This window comes from Primulina tabacum, chromosome 6 (genome assembly GCF_025594145.1).
Source record: "Primulina tabacum isolate GXHZ01 chromosome 6, ASM2559414v2, whole genome shotgun sequence".
In the NCBI taxonomy this organism is placed as follows: Eukaryota; Viridiplantae; Streptophyta; class Magnoliopsida; order Lamiales; family Gesneriaceae; genus Primulina; species Primulina tabacum.
Genome location: NC_134555.1, coordinates 40,290,692 through 40,308,963, shown reverse-complemented (window position 1 = coordinate 40,308,963; position 18,272 = coordinate 40,290,692). Strand labels below are relative to the sequence as shown.

Sequence of the window (18,272 nt, the reverse complement as noted above, 5' to 3'; positions counted from 1 at the left end):
GATGTGGTGTTGGTAGCAGTGGCGTTGACGGATTATATTCATACTTCAATGAATCCTAAGTAATTGGTTGGATAAGAATTTAATAGCAAATGAGAAAAAAAGAAAAATTAATTGATTATCATCTCTTTTAGTTCTTCGTGGAAGATGCTGTTATAAAATCTACAACAATCTATTATTATTATTAAGAATCTCTAGTAACAGAGACAAAAAAATGTCTTGATCTGTTTTTTGATCCTTCCAATTTTGCTCTTATGTTATATTATTGTTACACTTTTATTTTATTTTTATTTTTAATTTCAACAGATACTTTTGTTTTTATTTTTTTTAATTATAACAATTCAAATAGCACTTTAGTTCCTTAATAATTCGTCAAATTTCACTTTAATCTCTCAATAATTATAAAAAAATTTACACACACGCGTCGCGTGTGCAAAATAACCTAGTACTTTATTATTTGAGAGAACGTCCTATAGTCTCTCACGAGATACATAAAATAATGATATTGTATATCAAAATACAATACAATAAAATACAAACTCAAATATTAAATTTAAAAATTACTTTAATCTCATATTTATATATATATTTTCTGAGAATATAAATATTTGTATTTAAATTTAATTGTTGGGTTAGTATATAATATGTTATAATATACACACACAAGGTGTGCGTTGTCGTTTACTTACTTTAATTCAAAGCTTCAATAATGACCTTTGCATTACTTTCTGGTGGGGTGATGCAAGGATAAACTGCTATATGTGCTGTCAAAACCCTTCAAGGGAATCTTTTCTGGGACCGGGAATGGAAAAATTTGCGCTAGTTGTCTCAGCTGTGTGCGTTGCATCTGTGTTTTGTTCGTGTGGAATTGTTGGTGTTGAAGGGTACATTAAGTATGATACTGGGAGTGGGATTGTGGATGGGAAGTTGAATGTTCATCTGGTTGCTCACTCGCACGATGATGTGGGCTGGCTTAAGACAATTGATCAGTACTATGTTGGATCAAATAACAGTATTCGGGTAGGCGTAAAGTGTGAGTGGAGTTATATGAGCATTTTCTTGAGAGGTTTCTTTTAATTTAATCTTGGTGAAAGCATCGTTCTTCTCTGTTTTCGACGCAGGGTGCTTGTGTGGAAAATATTCTGGACTCGGTTGTGTTTTCATTGCGCCGTGATCCGAATAGGAAGTTCATCTATGTTGAAATGGTAGCAAAAAACTTTTACTTTTTCCTTATGCGGTTTCTTTTGATGAAGTCAGTAAACACATGGTTTCTGTGTAAATACATTGAATGCACATAAATTGTTGTAATGTTTCTCTTATTGGTATCAAACTAAATCTGCGAGAACTTAAGTTCATTATGGTGTCTATTGTCGGCACCCTGTCCAAATAAAGACATTACATACACGAATGCTTTGTTGAGAAGTAAAAATATCAACTAGATCGATTGCAATTCTTAACTTGTTCTAATAAGGGATCCATTAGAGAAATGTAGCGTGCATTTCTTTAATTACTATGGACAACATTGTGTACCTATTTCCTCTCCTATTGGTTAGATTTGTAATGGATTATCTTAAAGTGCATAAGGGTGCATCCTGTTTATTATACCACTTTCTTGAAATTGTGATATGGCGCGTTGATGCAATTGGTCAGTGTTTCATTATCATAATAGCACCCTTTTCACTTGTCTGTGATGTGCACATCCGTGTAGGCATTTTTCTATAGATGGTGGAAAGAGCAAAGTCCAGAAATTCAAGCAGAAGTAAGACAGTTTGTTGATGCCGGACAGTTGGAATTCGTGTATGGTGATGCTTGTAACCCCATATGTGTGATTTTTTTGGAGAAATCTCGCATAGGGTTATTCAACTGATTTGTATGTGCAGAAATGGTGGCTGGTGTATGCATGATGAAGCAACTACCCATTATATAGATTTGATTGACCACACAACTCTTGGTCATCAATTGATAAAAAGTCAATTTAATAAGACCCCTCGTGCCGGATGGCAGATTGATCCATTTGGGCACTCTGCAGTGCAAGCTTACCTACTGGGTGCAGAGGTACAAACACACTTTCTCTGGTGAAATATATTATATTTGATTAGTTCATATTTCATGTGTTAATTTATGTTTCTGCTGTTAATCTAGCTAGGATTTGATTCTATTCATTTTGGACGGATAGATTACCAAGATAGAGCGAAACGCAAGGGAGATAAATCTCTTGAAGTCATATGGCAGGGTTCTAGGACATTGGTTTCATCTTCTCAGGTTAGGAAATGCAAATATCCGACAGTTGCTCGGAAGAAAATTTTTAATCTGCTTCATTTGGTCATTTTTAAGGTCTGTGTTCTCGCAGATTTTTGCCAATGCATTTCCTGTTCACTATAGCCCACCCAATGGGTTTGATTTTGAAGTAAACCGTGACTTCAATCCAGTCCAGGTTCTTTGACAGAGAAGAATATTAATCCCAAAGTTGAAGCTATTCTTGGTTAACATTTTGCTCAATAGTTCTTTAAATGGCAAAACGCAGGATGATCCTTACCTTTTTGACTTTAATGTTGAAGCACGAGTTAACTGATTTTATTATTGCTGCAATGACTCAGGTGAGTAAAAGAAGCAGTTCTTAACCGTAAAATGAACTAAAAAGCACACGGTATGAGTATTGCGCAGGTGGTTATTTATTTGTCTTTGATTCACAGGCAAATGTAACAAAAACTAATCATATTATGTGGACAATGGGAGAAGACTTCCGATATCAATATGCTGAATCCTGGTTCAAGCAAATGGACAAACTTATTCATTATGTCAACAAGGTATCTGTTTTGAATGAGAAGAAAATGCAAGAATAATGCGACTTAAATAAGCATGTTGGATGATCATGTGTTTCAGCGTTTTTTCTGCTCGGTGATAAAATTCAAAACACATAGGTGTGCTGTGTACGTGTGCTATGCATACATAAACAAAATCAATATTTGCTGATATTTTTTTCTTTTTTGAAGTGAGCCGGACAAAAATTTACTTAATAGATCTGCGTGGCCATTACAACTTGCTTGCATCTTTGTTTTCTTTTATTTTAATTTTGGGGTTTATGGGTTTCCAGTAATTAATCAAACTAGAATGATTGTTCTAAATCCTGAATTAGTCATCAGTGCAGAACTTGTGGAGTTCGTGCCTTAAATTCTGGGAAATTAAATTTCTGATGACTCATGACTGCATTCTGTGTTCATCTTACTTCATCAAATGAGTCAGAGAGCTTACTGAAACAGGATGGCCGGGTGAATGCATTATATTCAACACCATCAATATACACAGATGCAAAACATGCTGCTAATGAATCTTGGCCGCTGAAAATTGATGATTATTTCCCGTGAGCACTGTAACTAACACTTGTTCCTATTTTTTTATTCTGATTTTTATATTTAACTCGATCCAAGATACAGTTACTTACTGTTGATTTGGAATAGATATGCAAGCAGTGATAATGCTTACTGGACTGGATTTTACACAAGTCGCCCGGCATTGAAAAGATATGTTCGTTTCCTGAGTGGATATTATCTGGTATTCTCAGCCATATTTGTACATTAATCAACAAAACTCCTCGTTGACTAATTTTTTTGCTCAGGAAACAGCTCCTGAATATGTATGTATTTACACTTATTTAGTCATGAAACTTGTTATTTTAATTGTTCAATTTTGCAATGTATTGTGGTGGATATATCATTAAGTATAAGAACAGAATATGCAACCATGAGTCCATGACAAGAGACTGACTCCCCAATTTCTGTCCCAGATATAGTCTGCATGCTGGCAATAATCTTCTCATGTTATGGGATATATCTTTGGGTGTAGTGCATTAGTAATATTTGTGAAAGAGGTGGAATAGACATATTTTCTGCATGTGTAGGCAGCTAGGCAACTTGAATTTTTGAGGGGAAGAACATCTAGCACTAGTACTGCTGAGTTAGGTGACGCATTGGGCATCGCACAGCATCACGACGCAGTTAGTGGTACAGCTAGACAGCACACTACAGATGACTATGCAAAACGACTGGCAATTGGATTCGCCGAGGTGCATTTCTATGATATGTTCACATGACAACATCTTGCCTTGTGCTTATAAATGGGCCTAAACTTTAAAATCCTAGAGTATTATCCAATGGTTTTATATTTTCAGGCAGAAACTGTGGTAAATTCAGCTTTGTCATGTCTGGTTGGTTCTAATTTGGGGAGGCAATGTGGTGAATCTACAGTGAAACTTAACCAGGTGACTTTTAAATTTTGTGAACTTGTTTGAGTTACCAGTGTTTCGACTGGGAGACAAAAACATTCTCTCCCTTTCATAGCACACAAGCTTAATGCTTTTCTGTGTTTTTAAATAAAATTTTATAAGCCATGCATTCGAAGTGACTTGAAGCAAATAATAACTAAATCATGAAAAACCAAATGTTGGGTACTTGGGCTAATTGGTTCGCTACTAAATGCGTATACTCGTCGATTGCATGGAAACATGGGGATAATATTGGCTCACTTTGAACTATTTTTTCTGGTCACGTAATATAGCTTAGAAACAAACATCTTATGTTCATTGTCAAGATTATGCTAAATTCAATTGAAATTCTTATTCAGAGCTTCATGTTTTTCAATGAATTTGGGCTTAAACATGTGGTGGTTTCTATTGCAACTTCCTTGAAATGCACGAGAGTAAAATTTTATTTGTTTTGTCGGTGGAGAAGCAACTGAGTATTTTCTTGCCTGATATTTTATTTTTCTCTTAACAACTCTTAATTGGTGAACAGTGTCAGCTACTCAATATAAGTTACTGTCCACAAACAGAAGAAGATATTCCCCAAGGAAAGAGCTTGGTAACCACTTTTTTCTGCGTATGGTCTTTTTTCAGTGTTTACATGCTCTAAGAAGTATGCTCTACATAGGTATAACTCTCTTTTCAGGTTGTTGTTGCATACAATTCATTGGGATGGACACATACTGATATTGTCAGGATTCCTGTGAGTAACTATATTTTTCTCCTTTCCTCTCTTTGTAGTTGATCATAGTAAGAGGTTTCAGCTATCATATAGAATTTTGAATTGTTTTCTTGAAATGTGTCATTGAGCTTACTGCCTGCCGAAGTTTCCAAACTAGTTTTGTATTATGCAAGGTCATAAACTACCAGTTTACATAGGATATTCGTTTACCGCAAACTAGGTTAAATCTGGTTAGGTCTTTAGATTGAATTTGCATTCACTGTCCAAAAAAAATTTTCTTTTGAAGATATGTCATTCTGATTAAGTTAAACTTAATTGGGAGATTTGAAATTATTTTAAGATTTTAGATTGTTTTGTTTTTTCTTCAATATCCCAACAAAACATCTGGATTACATCAAGACTGAACCCCGCCCCCACCCCCACCAAAAAAAAAGAGAGAAACAAACAAAACAACATTTCTTCCCTTTTAAATTAGTATCAGAGGCATACGATCCCCAGTAGAGACATCAACAGGTGTTAAATCAGAGTGCCTTTGCACAACGACGTAGTTGCTTCCATGACAGCCAAAAGGATTGCCTATAATGAATACTTCAAAATATGTGATCTTTATCTAAAGGTGAGTCAGTAATGTCCAGAGTATTAGATTCTCTCTAAACAACTGTTTATTATGGAATGCATTGATCCTCCCCCTGGGAGCAAACTCTCTGTGCACCAAACTCTGGTCCCTTTCACGTTAATCTTTTGTCATCCTACCAATATTTGGTTCTACTCCTGTCAGTACTCTTGTATAATTTCGGTTAACTTATTCAAACCATTTTTTTTCTTATATCTGTAATAAACCACAAACCCAAGCTGAAAATATCATTCCACACCAGTAAAGTTTGGTTAATTTTTTCTGCTCAACAACTAAAGGATGAATTCTTTATTTCATCACTGCTAAACAAGTGTTATTTTTTAACCCTTTTCTGATATAGTGGGGGTTACAGAATAATAATAAAATGTAACCAGTATGCTCATAATCTACAGGTTAACGACTATAATCTTGTTGTCAAAGATTCCATGGGAAGCATTGTTGAGTCTCAATTTGTGGAAGTGGATAATATAACGAGTAATGTTAGAAAGTTCTATGTGAAAGCATATAATGGAATTTCAGCTAAAGATGCTCCGAAATATTGGCTCGTCTTTCCAGCATCTGTTCCACCTCTGGGTTGGAATACATATTTCATTTCTAAAGCATCTCAAAAGGGTATTGCTTCAAAATATTATTCTCGGCCAGCAATTTAAAAGTGTCCGCCAGTTATGATTTTTTTTAATTGGTTTTTTACACTTGATATTTCTCACTCTTCACCAATAATAGTCTTTGTAAAAACTAAAACGTGATAGAGACTCATTCATTTTATTATTTCTGTGTGTTTGGCTTACATATGGACTTTAATAATGCAGGAAATAGGAGAAATGATTCCATGTCCTTGGTGGCTCCTCCAAAGAACGAAACTGTAGAAATTGGACGAGGAAACTTGAAATTGTCTTTTTCATCAGTATCTGGGCAACTTAAAAGCATATCCAATTCCAAAACTGGTGTAAGATTCCTTAATCTAAAAAGGATTATGTTATTAGAACTTTGGGGATTCATTTTCCCTTGCTTCAGTTAGTTCCCTGCACCCGAACTCCTTTGGTCGCCAGTTAAAGAACTTGCCTCATGAATAGAGATGAGCATTCGGTCGGTTCGGTTACCGACCGAACCGAATTAGTCATAACCGAACCGAACCGAACCGAACCGAAATATTTAGTCATAACCGAACCAACCGAATTAATTTTCATAACCGATGAAAATCAAACCGAATTAAAATTTGTTAATTCGGTTAGATTTTTTTTAAAAAATTGTGATTTAAATTTAATTATATATGTAATTGTTTTGAACATTACATTCTACACAAATACATGGAAACATAAAATCACACTCATCACAAATTTTTTTTTAGAATTAAGGCTGATTTTAAAATTAAAAATTAAAAAATATATAAAAATCGATAAATAATAGTATTTATTATATCGGTTAATTCGATTAACCGATTTCAAAATTTTGAAAACCGTAACCGAGCCGAATTAATCGATATAACCGAATTTTTTTTAATTTGAAAACCGAATTTCCGAAATAACCGAACCAAATTTCCGAATTCACTCGGTTCGGTCGATTAATTCGGTTTAACTGAAATTTTGCTCACCCCTACTCATGAATGGTCTAAGAACTATTTGAAGTGAAATGGATAAGGGACAAAATATAGCTTCAATTGATGCATCTCTACATCCCACTACATGTGTTGCAAATGTTGCAGAAACATCTTTAATATCGGTTGATACTTAGTTTAATGACATATTACTTGCAAACTCCGTGCAGAAATAAACAAGACTTTTGGAGATATCTGTTGTGTATTATTTCGTAGATACAATTACATCTTATTTAGAGTACAATGAGCTAATCTAATTCCACAAAATCAGAGGACTAAATATTATCCTACAAAAATCAGACTATTATCCTACTATGTTTACAAAATTTGACAATCCTATCAAATCACAACTAATTGATAAAATATTTACACAAATAATTATTCTGTGCACTCAATCTTAAGTCCCTTCAGCAATCTTCGAATCCAGATGAGCTCACATACTCTATGGGCCATTGACCTGTACTCAGCTTATGCGCTACTTTTGACAACAAATGGTTGTTTCTTGCTTCGCCATGTTACTAGATTACCCCATACTTGAGTACAATATCCCAATGTCGAATTTCGATCAGTTATAGATCATGTCCAATCTGCATCAGAGAATGCACTCAGTCCTTGGTCATCACTTTTTGCGAAGAATAGACTTCTTCCAGGAGTCTGCTTTAAATACGTCAATATTATGTAAACCACGTCAAGGTGACCCTGACTAGGTGAATGCATGTAATAACTAACAATGCTAACTGCAAATGCAATACCAAGACGTGTATGAGAGAGAAGATGAGCTTCCCAATGGGTCACTGATAGCTTCTTTTATCTACAAGTATCCCCTCAACATTTGTCTTTTATTTCCCAACTCAACTGGTATTTGGCTCGGTCTGCATCCTAACATACCAGTTTCATCCAATAGGTCCAATGTGTACTTTCAGAAATGGAAATCCCTTTCTTGCTCTTAGCAATTTTCATTCCCAAGAAATATCTCAATGTACCTAGGTCTTTAACTTTGAACTCCTTAGCCATCATCAGCTTAACATTCACCATTTCTTGACCATTGTCTCCTGTGATAATTATATCATCGACGTACACTATGCAAAACTATTATCATCCCTTTATCCGAGTTTTTAACTAATAGTGTATCTTCTGTTTGCCCTTGACTAGATCCGAACTTCTTGACGACTTTGGAAAATCTGTCAAACCAGGCACGTGGGGATTGTTTGAGCCCATAAAGAGGCTTGTTGAGTTTGCATACAATCTGCCTTCCTAATTTCTCCAAACTAAGGGGTTGACTCATGTAAATTTCTTCTTCTAGTTCGATATTAAGAAAAGCATTTCTAATGTCTACTTGATGTAGTGGCCGATCAAGATTGGCTGCTAAGGACAAAAAGTATTCTTACGGTGTTAAGTTGCGCAACATGGTTGTGGATGTTTTGGGTAGATTAGTTGACAAAGCAAAAGAAGAGAAATTCATCATAGGATACGAAGTGGGCAGAGAAAAGGTGGAAGTATCTCATATACAGTTTGCGGATGATACATTGTTTTTTGTTAAGAGGGAGGATCACTTGGGATTTTTGGTGAGAATTTTGAAAGAGTTTTGTGATATGTCAGGATTGAGGATCAACTAGGGATAAGAGTGCTTTGCTGGGATTAAATCAAGATGAAGTAGAAGAGGGAGATATGGCGAGGGGAATTGGTTGCCGCAGGGAACAATGGCCAATAAAATATTTGGGAGTCCCTCTCGGTGGTAACCCATTACAAGCGTCTTTTTGGGAACCTATCGTCATTAAGATAAAAAGAAGATTGGCATCATGGAAAAAGGCGTTCTTGTCTAAGGGCGGAAGACTAACATTGATTGCCGCGGTGTTGACTGCCTTGCCTATATATTTTTTGTCTCTTTTCAAGGTACCAAAAGGAATAGCGGGGGCGATGGAAAAGGTAATGAGAGATTTTTTGTGGGATGGGAATGAGGGCGAATCACATTGTCATATGGTTAGATGGGAAAAAGTTTGTAGACCGAAGGAGAAAGGGGGATTAGGCATTGGGAATATTTGTTTACGAAATATAGCTTTAATGGGAAAATGGTGGTGGAGGTTTAATGTTGAAAAATGAGTCGTTGTGGAAAAAAATAATAAGGAGCAAGTATGGGATATAAGAAAATGGATGGGATGCGGGGTTGGCTAAGAATGTGACTTTTAGATGTCCGTGGAAGTTCATTTCAAAATCATACCCGACTTATCACCAACTAGTGAGATTAGTGGTTCGAGGGGGGACAAAAATCAGATTTTGGGAGGATATTTGGTTGGGAGATTCATCTTTCCGGGAGTTGTTCCCATCTTTGTTTCGTGTCTCCTTGGTTCATAATTTGCCTATCTCTTATTTTGCTCACTTTGATTTTCCACAAATGTTTTTTCTTGGGACCTTCATTTCCGTCGATCACTCCGAGAGGAGGAGGTCACGCAGCTATCTTCACTTTTAAGCATTCTAGAGGGGGTGAGATTAGTGGAAGGAGTTGATGATTTTCAGCAGTGGGAGGATGATCCATCCGGGAGGTTCTCGGTCAAATCTTTTTTCCTATCTTTTTTCATGCATGATAATGGCGCTCATGATTTCAAATTTTTCAATATCATTTGGAAAGTGCCTATTCCTTCAAAGGTTCAGATATTTTCATGGACGACAATCCTTGCTAAATTACCGACAGCTGATATGATGCAAAAGAGATATCCTAATTGTTCTCTTTGTCCAAACTGGTGTGTGTTGTGTCGTCAGGAGGTGGAAACACAAGATCATTTGTTCATTCATTGCAATTCACTCATGCATTGAGGGCCAAGGCTTTGGTGGAATTGAGACTGATTTGGGTTGTGCCGAGGACAACTAATGATTTGTTTAATACGGATCTTGGCCATATGCTCGGTAAGAAAGGTAAGATTTTTTGGAGAATGGTAATCCACGGAGTTACATGGGAAATTTGGTTGCAGAGGAATAGAAGAATTTTCCAAGAGTTAGAAGAAACGGAAGATATCTGGGGAAAAGTCAAGTTCACGTTAGCCAATTGGATTGGAGCGGATAAAAACTTTTATGGAGTCTCTACATTTGACATTTTAAGGGATTGGTCCTATGTGTATTGTTAAAATTAGATGGTTTTATTTGGGTGCAGTGGATCGCTAGTCCACTTCTTGTAATGTTAAAAGAACTATATTAATAAAATTTATGTTTCTCATCAAAAAAAAATCATTAGCTTTATACTTGACTGTAACACCCATTTTGCACCCTACAATGTTCGTTTTGGTAATTCTACAAAGCTTCATTTGTTATTCTGATGTAGGACACACATTTCTTTTAGCATTGCAGCTTTCCATTCGGGAACATTTAGAGCTTTTTGATTTGACCTAGGATAGTGACACTAGACAATTTTGAAGTAAAGGCATGAAATGAAGAGAAAAGATCCGAGTAAGAGACAAAATTAGAAATATGGTGTTGAGTGCAAGATCGTACACCTTTTCTAATTGCTATAGATACATTAAGATCATGAGTGATACCTGATGGTGGGGGATCTACTACCGGTTTGTGTTGTTGACTGTGGTTAGGATTCACGGCATTTTTAGTTATCTGAGACTTGTCCCATCATAAGTAGATATAGCTTTTTTTGTGGTGTTGGTTCTGTTCCTGCTTTGACACATGAGTGCTGGTTTTTTGTATGGAAGGGTTGGTCAGGGATAAGTCAGGACAAGAGGCCAGTGTACGGTCGATAGGTATACCAAGGGGAGGAGGAGTGTCCCAACCAGCTTCATCAGATGTCTCCCTCTGAAGCAAAGATTGAGAGAAAAAAAGTGTCTTCGAAAAAGGTGATATCATACGAGATATACATCTTTCGAGTGTTGGGACAATAACATCGGTAACCTTTTTGGGAAGGAGAATAACCCACAAATATAGTTCTAATGGCTCGAGTATCAAGTTTACTGCGATTGTGATTATTTGACATGCACAAATGCTAGGCACCCAAATGTAGGTGAGTGGAGAGATAGACACGGGACGGGGTAATTGTTTAGGGAGGAAAGACAATGAAGTCTGGAAGTTGAGTGGATGGCTAGGCGATTAATGAGAAAGGCAAACATTCTGGGCACGAGCAATTTCTAGAAGATGGTGATTCTTGTGTTTTGATCACCCGTTTTGTGGGGGAGTATCCACGCAAGAACTCTCGGGATAATACCATGGGCTTTCAGATAGTAACCGAGGGTGGTATTGAAGTATTTTGTACAAATCTGTTATTACTGACATATTTTTTTCCTTACTTTTAAAATCCTTCTTACCATACTAAGTGTAAGGATTTTCTCCACTAACTTGTCAGGTCAATCAATTTAGATTCTACCATAATTTATAGCTCTATGTATTTATGTAATTTTCGAATATTTTAGGAAATAAAGGCTCAATTAAATTTTTTTAGAAGAAAAAATATATGACTTTTCTTAGGCGTGCTTATTTTTTTTTAGGGTTTAGTAGGCTTTTCTTCTCTATTTTTCTCTTTTATTTTAAAGATTTTAAAAGAATGGACCAAAAAAACCTCACTCTAGAGGGATCGCCTGGCGGCGCCTCTCGCCTAGTAATTTTTTTTAAAAAGAAATGGACCAAAAAAACCTCACTCTAGAGGGATCGCCTGGTGGCGCAGCGAGAGGAACTCAAGACTACCCTTAACTAAGTCAAGAAAGGGGACAAAGTGGGTTTTACCAGATTGGGTGACCGAGCATGACCCAACAGGTGGACTTGGAGATGAGTTGAGTGAGGACTGACTCAGAAGACAACAATATTTTTCAGTTTGTTCTATCTGTTCCTTTGTGAAAGGTTCATTGATGTATGAGGAAACAGGCTGTTCTTGGGCTGTTTGGTCTTGGAAACCACGACCATTGGGTCTTTTCGTGGCTGCCATTCTGCTGGTTTGTCGTGGATTTCCAAATGCTTATCTTCGGTATGTCTGGAACGCTGACAATGTTCGCACCAAGGGCGTTTGGCCTGACGCGATCCCTGGCTATTGGTTGATTGGAGATCAAGGCAGAAGCCTCAGATTCAGCAGGTGTGGCTAGTAAAGGAAGCATGACTTTGCGATGCTTTTCTTCTCGTCGAACTTCTGCAAACGCATCCTTAGGAGATAGAAATGGGTTTCGTGCAACCACACATCCCCGAACATCATCGAGTTCCCGATTTAGTCCTGCCAAGTAATCAAAGGCACGTTTTTTCAAGATTTTGACGAATTTTGACACTGCATTCAGCACATGTTGGAGTGTTGTCGAGAAAAAGATCCAACTCTTGCCACAGGTTTTGAAGGTCCGTGCAGTGTTGTATTGCGGAATTAGAACCTTGCTGCACGTCCTTAGTTTCAATCGAAGATCGAAAATCTGTGAGGCATTTCCAAGGTCGGAATACATCCGACAAGCAACATTCCAGACTTCTTTTGCTGTTTGAAACCAAAAGTAGAGACGGTTAATGTTGTTCTCCATGGAATTGATAAGCCATGTGAGGACAATTGAATTCTCAGCAACCCAAGTTTGGTACGACGGGTCTGACTTATTTGGTGATGCCAGTTTTCCTGGTGAGATAACCAATTTTTCTACTGCCACATATCACAATCTTGACACATTATGCCCACCATAAATAATTATGGCCATTGAGTTTGTGGGCGGCGATTTGGAAAGACGACATATCTCTCCGAAAAGAGGAGCAAAGGTAGCCGGCGATTCCTTCGACGAAAATTTGGATGAGTCCGATGACATTGTTCAAAGATGAGGAGGCAAACAAGCTGTTAGATGGCGAAATGACTTTCAAACCCTAGGCTCGTGATACCATGCAGAAATAAACAAGACTTTTGGAGATAAATGTTGCGTATTATTTCATAGATACAATTACATCTTATATAGAGTGCAATGAGCTAATCGAATGCCACAAAATCATAAGACTAAATATTATCCTACCAAAATCAGAATATTTTCCTACCATGTTTACAATATTTGACAATCCTATCAAATTACGACTAATTGATAAGATATTTACACAATCTTTTTCATATTATTCTACACTCCGTCTACGTAAGGCGGTTGAAACTTAGGTACCAGATCTTGAGCTTCTTGGAGAATCTAACATAGCATTAATCTTAGGATAGTTCATAAAAATACACTTCATCTGTGTGATTCATTGGACAAATTCAAAAAAAAAAAAGTCATCTGGAAATCATTCACCTTGCTAAATTATGTGTTCTTTATTACAGTAATTGAAACATTTTGTCCATCCTAACTCATAATTTTTCCACAAATAGCAATTGAGGAAAGAAAAAGATTCATGGACGGTCATAGGTAATCTGGATTTGCTTATGGGTTTAGATGTGAACTGAAATCCTGTAATTCATATGAATTCATCTGCATTCAAGGAAAATTCTTCGAGCCAATACTCTGGTCAATGTTACGGAGGAATCTTGATGATGCTTTATAGAATTCTTTATTTGTTTCCGGCCAACTTTCTTGATTGCTGACAGAAAGTGTCATATCTATATATTGGTCAAAATGCTGGAGCCATGTTAACCATCTATTGCCTTATTATGCATTTTTAGCCACAACTTTCAAAATGTTTCAGCTTTTCTCAGAACTTCCAAATGAAAAAATTTAATGCGTCCAACTGTGAACAAATAGCCATTCATCAATTTTGTTTCCTGAAGCTTTGCTGCTATACTTTCTATCTTCGATGTACTCAGTCTAGGAGACTCCTTAATCAAATGTCTTCATCAGTTTCCGATTAATGCTGTTATACCAGATTGATGTACCAATACAACAAAGCTATCTTTGGTATTCTTCTAGCGAGGGAGATGCAGATGCCCAGGTACATACGTTTGAAATTAGTTATTTAGGATTCTTCGGACAGTCGATAATTTGAGTGAAAGAAGTAACTGCAATAAGTTGATGCATATCACACTTTGCAGAGTTCCGGTGCTTATATTTTCCGACCCAATGGAATGCCTACCTCGGTGGTATCTGGATCAGTAAGTATTTTCCCTTGGACAAGAGTATGTGTTCTTCGTGTTAGAGGTGAAATGCCTCTCGAACTCAGAGTTATTTCGAGCTTGAAACTATAGTTGACATTTAACTTCCTCCTCAAAAAGGTTATAAATTTGATGCTTACAGGTTCCTCTGAAGATTGTACGGGGACCACTAGTTGATGAAGTACACCAGCAATTTGCTTCCTGGATCTACCAGGTTAAGCATTTAAATTTAGTTTATTAGTGGTGAAAGCTCTTATTGTTTCAAAGTTCCATGCATCTTCATCCAGTTGGCTCACTTAGAATGACGAACTATATTGTTTCTTTTTCAGGTTATTAGAGTTTATAAAGATAAAGATCATGCTGAAGTTGAATACACGGTGAGTGATTCTTGGATCCTTTCCTTTTCCATGTGATTGTATTGCTTTTCTACACCTCAAGTAACATATGACTTGCTAATCTTGTCATCCTTTATTTGTGACTTGTTCGGATGTGTTAATTTTATTTGAAGATTGGTCCAATTCCTATAGACGATAGTGTTGGAAAAGAGGTTATTACAAGAATGATGACTAATATGGTCACTGACGAAGTGTTCTACACTGATTCCAACGGAAGGGACTTTCTAAAACGGGTATGTTTTGTCTTATTATTCTCCTCACATGTACTTTGACTATGTGTCAGAACCTAGATTTGTCAACTAAAAAAAAAGAACCTAGATTTGTGAGCTAATGTACTTTGCATTCTGTTATCAGATTTTGTTTTCCACCTACTCAAGAACAACTGATGTAGGTGTTTGGATGGAAGTGAGTAGTTAAAGCGATTGAGTTTTGTGCTCTCGTCTTTATATCTTTTTTCTAGTGTACAGCGTTATAGCAATTTAGTCTACAGCTTGCCACTGAAGATAGTTATTTTGAAAACAAATGGTAGTAGTTTAAATTTAATATTTCACAAGCACCAGCGTAATATAAATGCTGATTTTAAATTGTAAAAAATTCTGGCTGTCTTAATTTTCCTAAAACTTTTTGATTAAAAAGTACAGCACAGTAGTTTTACAGTATGTCCAATTCCAAAATACTAGACTTTTAAAATGAGATAATTGGATAAGAATTGAGATTTAGCTCATGATGTGATAACAAACTCTGGTTCATTTTGTAGACAAAAAATCACTAGAGTATGATTGGGAGATATGTTTGTCAATAACTCAATGTACAGAGAATACATGTTCTTTACCTCTACAGTTACAAGAGTGAGTGTATGGATGTATTGGGGTGGGAGGATATGGAAAGCATGTATGACCACACTAAACTTCCTTACAAGCGTTGATTTGTGCCAAAAAATTATCTTCGCATTGTGAGAGTTTACTCTGTGTGATTGACCTTCTATCAGTTGTGACAAAAGTTTGGGGTTAACTGAGGTACTAGGAAGTTCATATGTGTAGTGCAAGAAAAAATCTTGAAGGGTACAATTTATTGATTGCATTGGTATTTGCCATTGTCTCTTTGTGGGATAAAGAAAAGCTGCACTTGGTTAATGAGATGCTACCTTTAGGGTATTGTATTAAGTTTGCATCAAATGACCCATATTTATTATCGCATGTGGGGACCATGAAAAGATTCATAGACCCCAATGTAAGAATAAATGTGAATTTGGATACACCCTCGGGGCAATACTCTGATGGCAAGTTGAACTCAACTGCAGCACTTCACGATGGTATGTGAGCTGCATCTTACCTTGTACAGCTACCTTCATAATCCCAGTCATGTGGCGTGGTCTAACTTTGTGCCAAAGAAAAAGGGAACTGTGTTACAGTCCCTTAATAATAACCTCTAGAATCTCACATAGTGTGTGATTTTAGTTTACCTGGATTCACCTTAAGTCTGATTAGTTGATGAGGGTAGATTGTGAGAATCCAACTTGTCTAACACTGTTTGGGCAAGGAAACCCGAGTTGCAAGAAATAGATAAAAGACGTGTATCATCTGTTTAAGCGTTGTGCAGTTGATTTAGCAGAATTTGATTTTCACCGCATGATGCATTTGTTGGGTTGAGAGGTTTAAAGTATCCTACCTTGACTGTTTATATGCAATTGATGACTTTTAATCAGTAATTCGCTCCAGCTGCCGCAAGCTCTCCTACACCTTGAAAAAACCAAATTGTTTACACATAATGGTTGCGTTGCAGATTTTGCTGGTCTTATAGTAAATTGATAGGAGAGTCTAATGTATATTCTCTGAAAGGAACCTTGTTATTTGTCTTGTTGGTAAATTCCATTACATTAATATTCCGACCTGAATTTGACTTCTTAATCTTGCAATTTTTTTCAGGTTAGAGATTACAGGGCTGACTGGCCTCTCGTTGTTACTCAACCTGTTGCAGGGAACTACTATCCAGTAACTTTCCCCTTCCCTATCTTGTTAATTTCATAATTCTAAATATAAGATTGCAAACACCCTATTCACATGCATTCACCATCACCGGTATATGCCCTGTAGCTGGTTCTTGTTTTATAAGAAAATTTTGGTCCCCTCCATCAGTTGTGACTTTTATTTATTTCCCCCTAAAATGGAACAGCTAAATGGTTATGTTCGTGGTTAAAAAAAATGGCAATGTGTTTTCAGATCAACCTTGGTATTTTCATGGAGGATAAGCAATTTGAGTTCTCTGTTTTGGTTGATCGGGCCACTGGAGGATCCAGCATTAATGATGGAGAAATCGAATTGATGCTTCACAGGTCTACAAATGATTACAAATTTTTTCTATAGTATGTTTCTGTTATTAGTAGAATAAATCTAACATGTTTCAGTGCTATCATCATCCAGGCGTATCTTAAAGGATGATTCTAAAGGAGTTGGCGAACCCCTTAATGAAACTGTATGTGCCAACAGTGCATGTGAAGGACTCACGGTATGATAAGATGAAGTATATTTTTGAGTGATTACATGTTTTTATTATCTTATGCGTAAACTGTTGTCCCAATTGATAAAGCTCGAGGCTCTTAGCTTTGCATTTAAGGTTCTTTGACCATTAAGCTCTCATTATTTCTCTCACAGGATTATGGTGCATATCAAATAACCAGATTAACCACTCTTCCCCATGAGCTACCCAACACAATGTGCTAGTGTGTGTGGTTTTCAGACTATTTTGAATTTGCATTTGTTTGCTAGGGAAAATATAAATGGGTGTTAAAGGAAAACAAAAGGTATCCTCCCTGATCTATTGAGGAAAAGACATCTTAGACTATCTGTGAAATTAAAAGTCAGAATTCAAGCATCTCTTTATAGTATGCAAGGGAAACCTTGAATTGAAATCTGACGGTATCAGTGTCCAGCATTTTTAAGAACCTAATATGGTTTTATATTATTGGAATTTAATCTTTTTTCTCTGCTTTTAGATTGTTTGGGCTGGTTAATAAGTCCACACCTTTATCTTGCACATGGAACGTAGAATTAGCTTCAACTCTCTAGCTCACGACACTGAAGCTGTACGGCCTCATGGTCCTGACTGTGATGTACGACTCACTGTCAGTTACCAAATTCAAGAGCTAAAGGAAGGAAGCATTATGACCTCAAAATAAGAGTGGAGATAAGGTTAAAATATTGACAACAGGAAACTGCATCAATTAAGAATCCATATGTGATGTTATATTGTTCGAATTTTATTTCATTTATCTGCTTTTTAGATTATTTGGGCTAGTTAATGTATGGACGCCTTTTTCTTGCACAAGGGGCGTAGAATTAGCTTCAGTTTCTCTAGCTCAACATTGAAGGACAACCTCATGGCCCTGAGTGCCATGTATGACTCATTCTCAGTTACCAAACCCAAGAAATAAAATAAAGAAGCATTATGATCCCAATATAGGAGGGAAAATAGGGTTAAAATATTGACAACAGAAAATTGCATCAATTTAGATGCAAATTTTGGTATCGCAATGTTTGATATACCAAAGCGGTAGGAGAGCAAAGGGATTAATGCGTTTTTATTAAGAAAGCTGATTTGTTGCATATCTTTTAGGTTCGAGGAAATTATTATATCGGCATTAATGAACTTGGTGCTGGAGCTCGTT

General features: G+C 36.5%; 2 protein-coding genes across 2 annotated transcripts in view; both read left to right on the top strand.

The window, feature by feature from the left end:
- LOC142549532 (alpha-mannosidase-like) overlaps positions 1–18,272 on the top strand; it is a 40,564-nt gene that overhangs the window by 21,039 nt on the left and 1,253 nt on the right. The window lies entirely within an intron of this gene.
- Positions 667–18,196, top strand: LOC142549533 (alpha-mannosidase-like). The gene is given in 26 exon segments (XM_075658522.1): positions 667–1,017; positions 1,119–1,202; positions 1,706–1,794; positions 1,878–2,052; positions 2,140–2,259; positions 2,348–2,431; positions 2,522–2,566; positions 2,568–2,594; positions 2,691–2,804; positions 3,258–3,358; positions 3,456–3,549; positions 3,896–4,060; positions 4,166–4,255; positions 4,788–4,853; positions 4,941–4,997; positions 6,003–6,222; positions 6,420–6,556; positions 13,988–14,053; positions 14,154–14,213; positions 14,356–14,427; positions 14,543–14,590; positions 14,722–14,841; positions 16,534–16,599; positions 16,828–16,940; positions 17,029–17,113; positions 17,601–18,196. Coding segments are annotated over 26 exon segments (2,577 nt in total). The 5' UTR covers positions 667–756; the 3' UTR covers positions 17,619–18,196.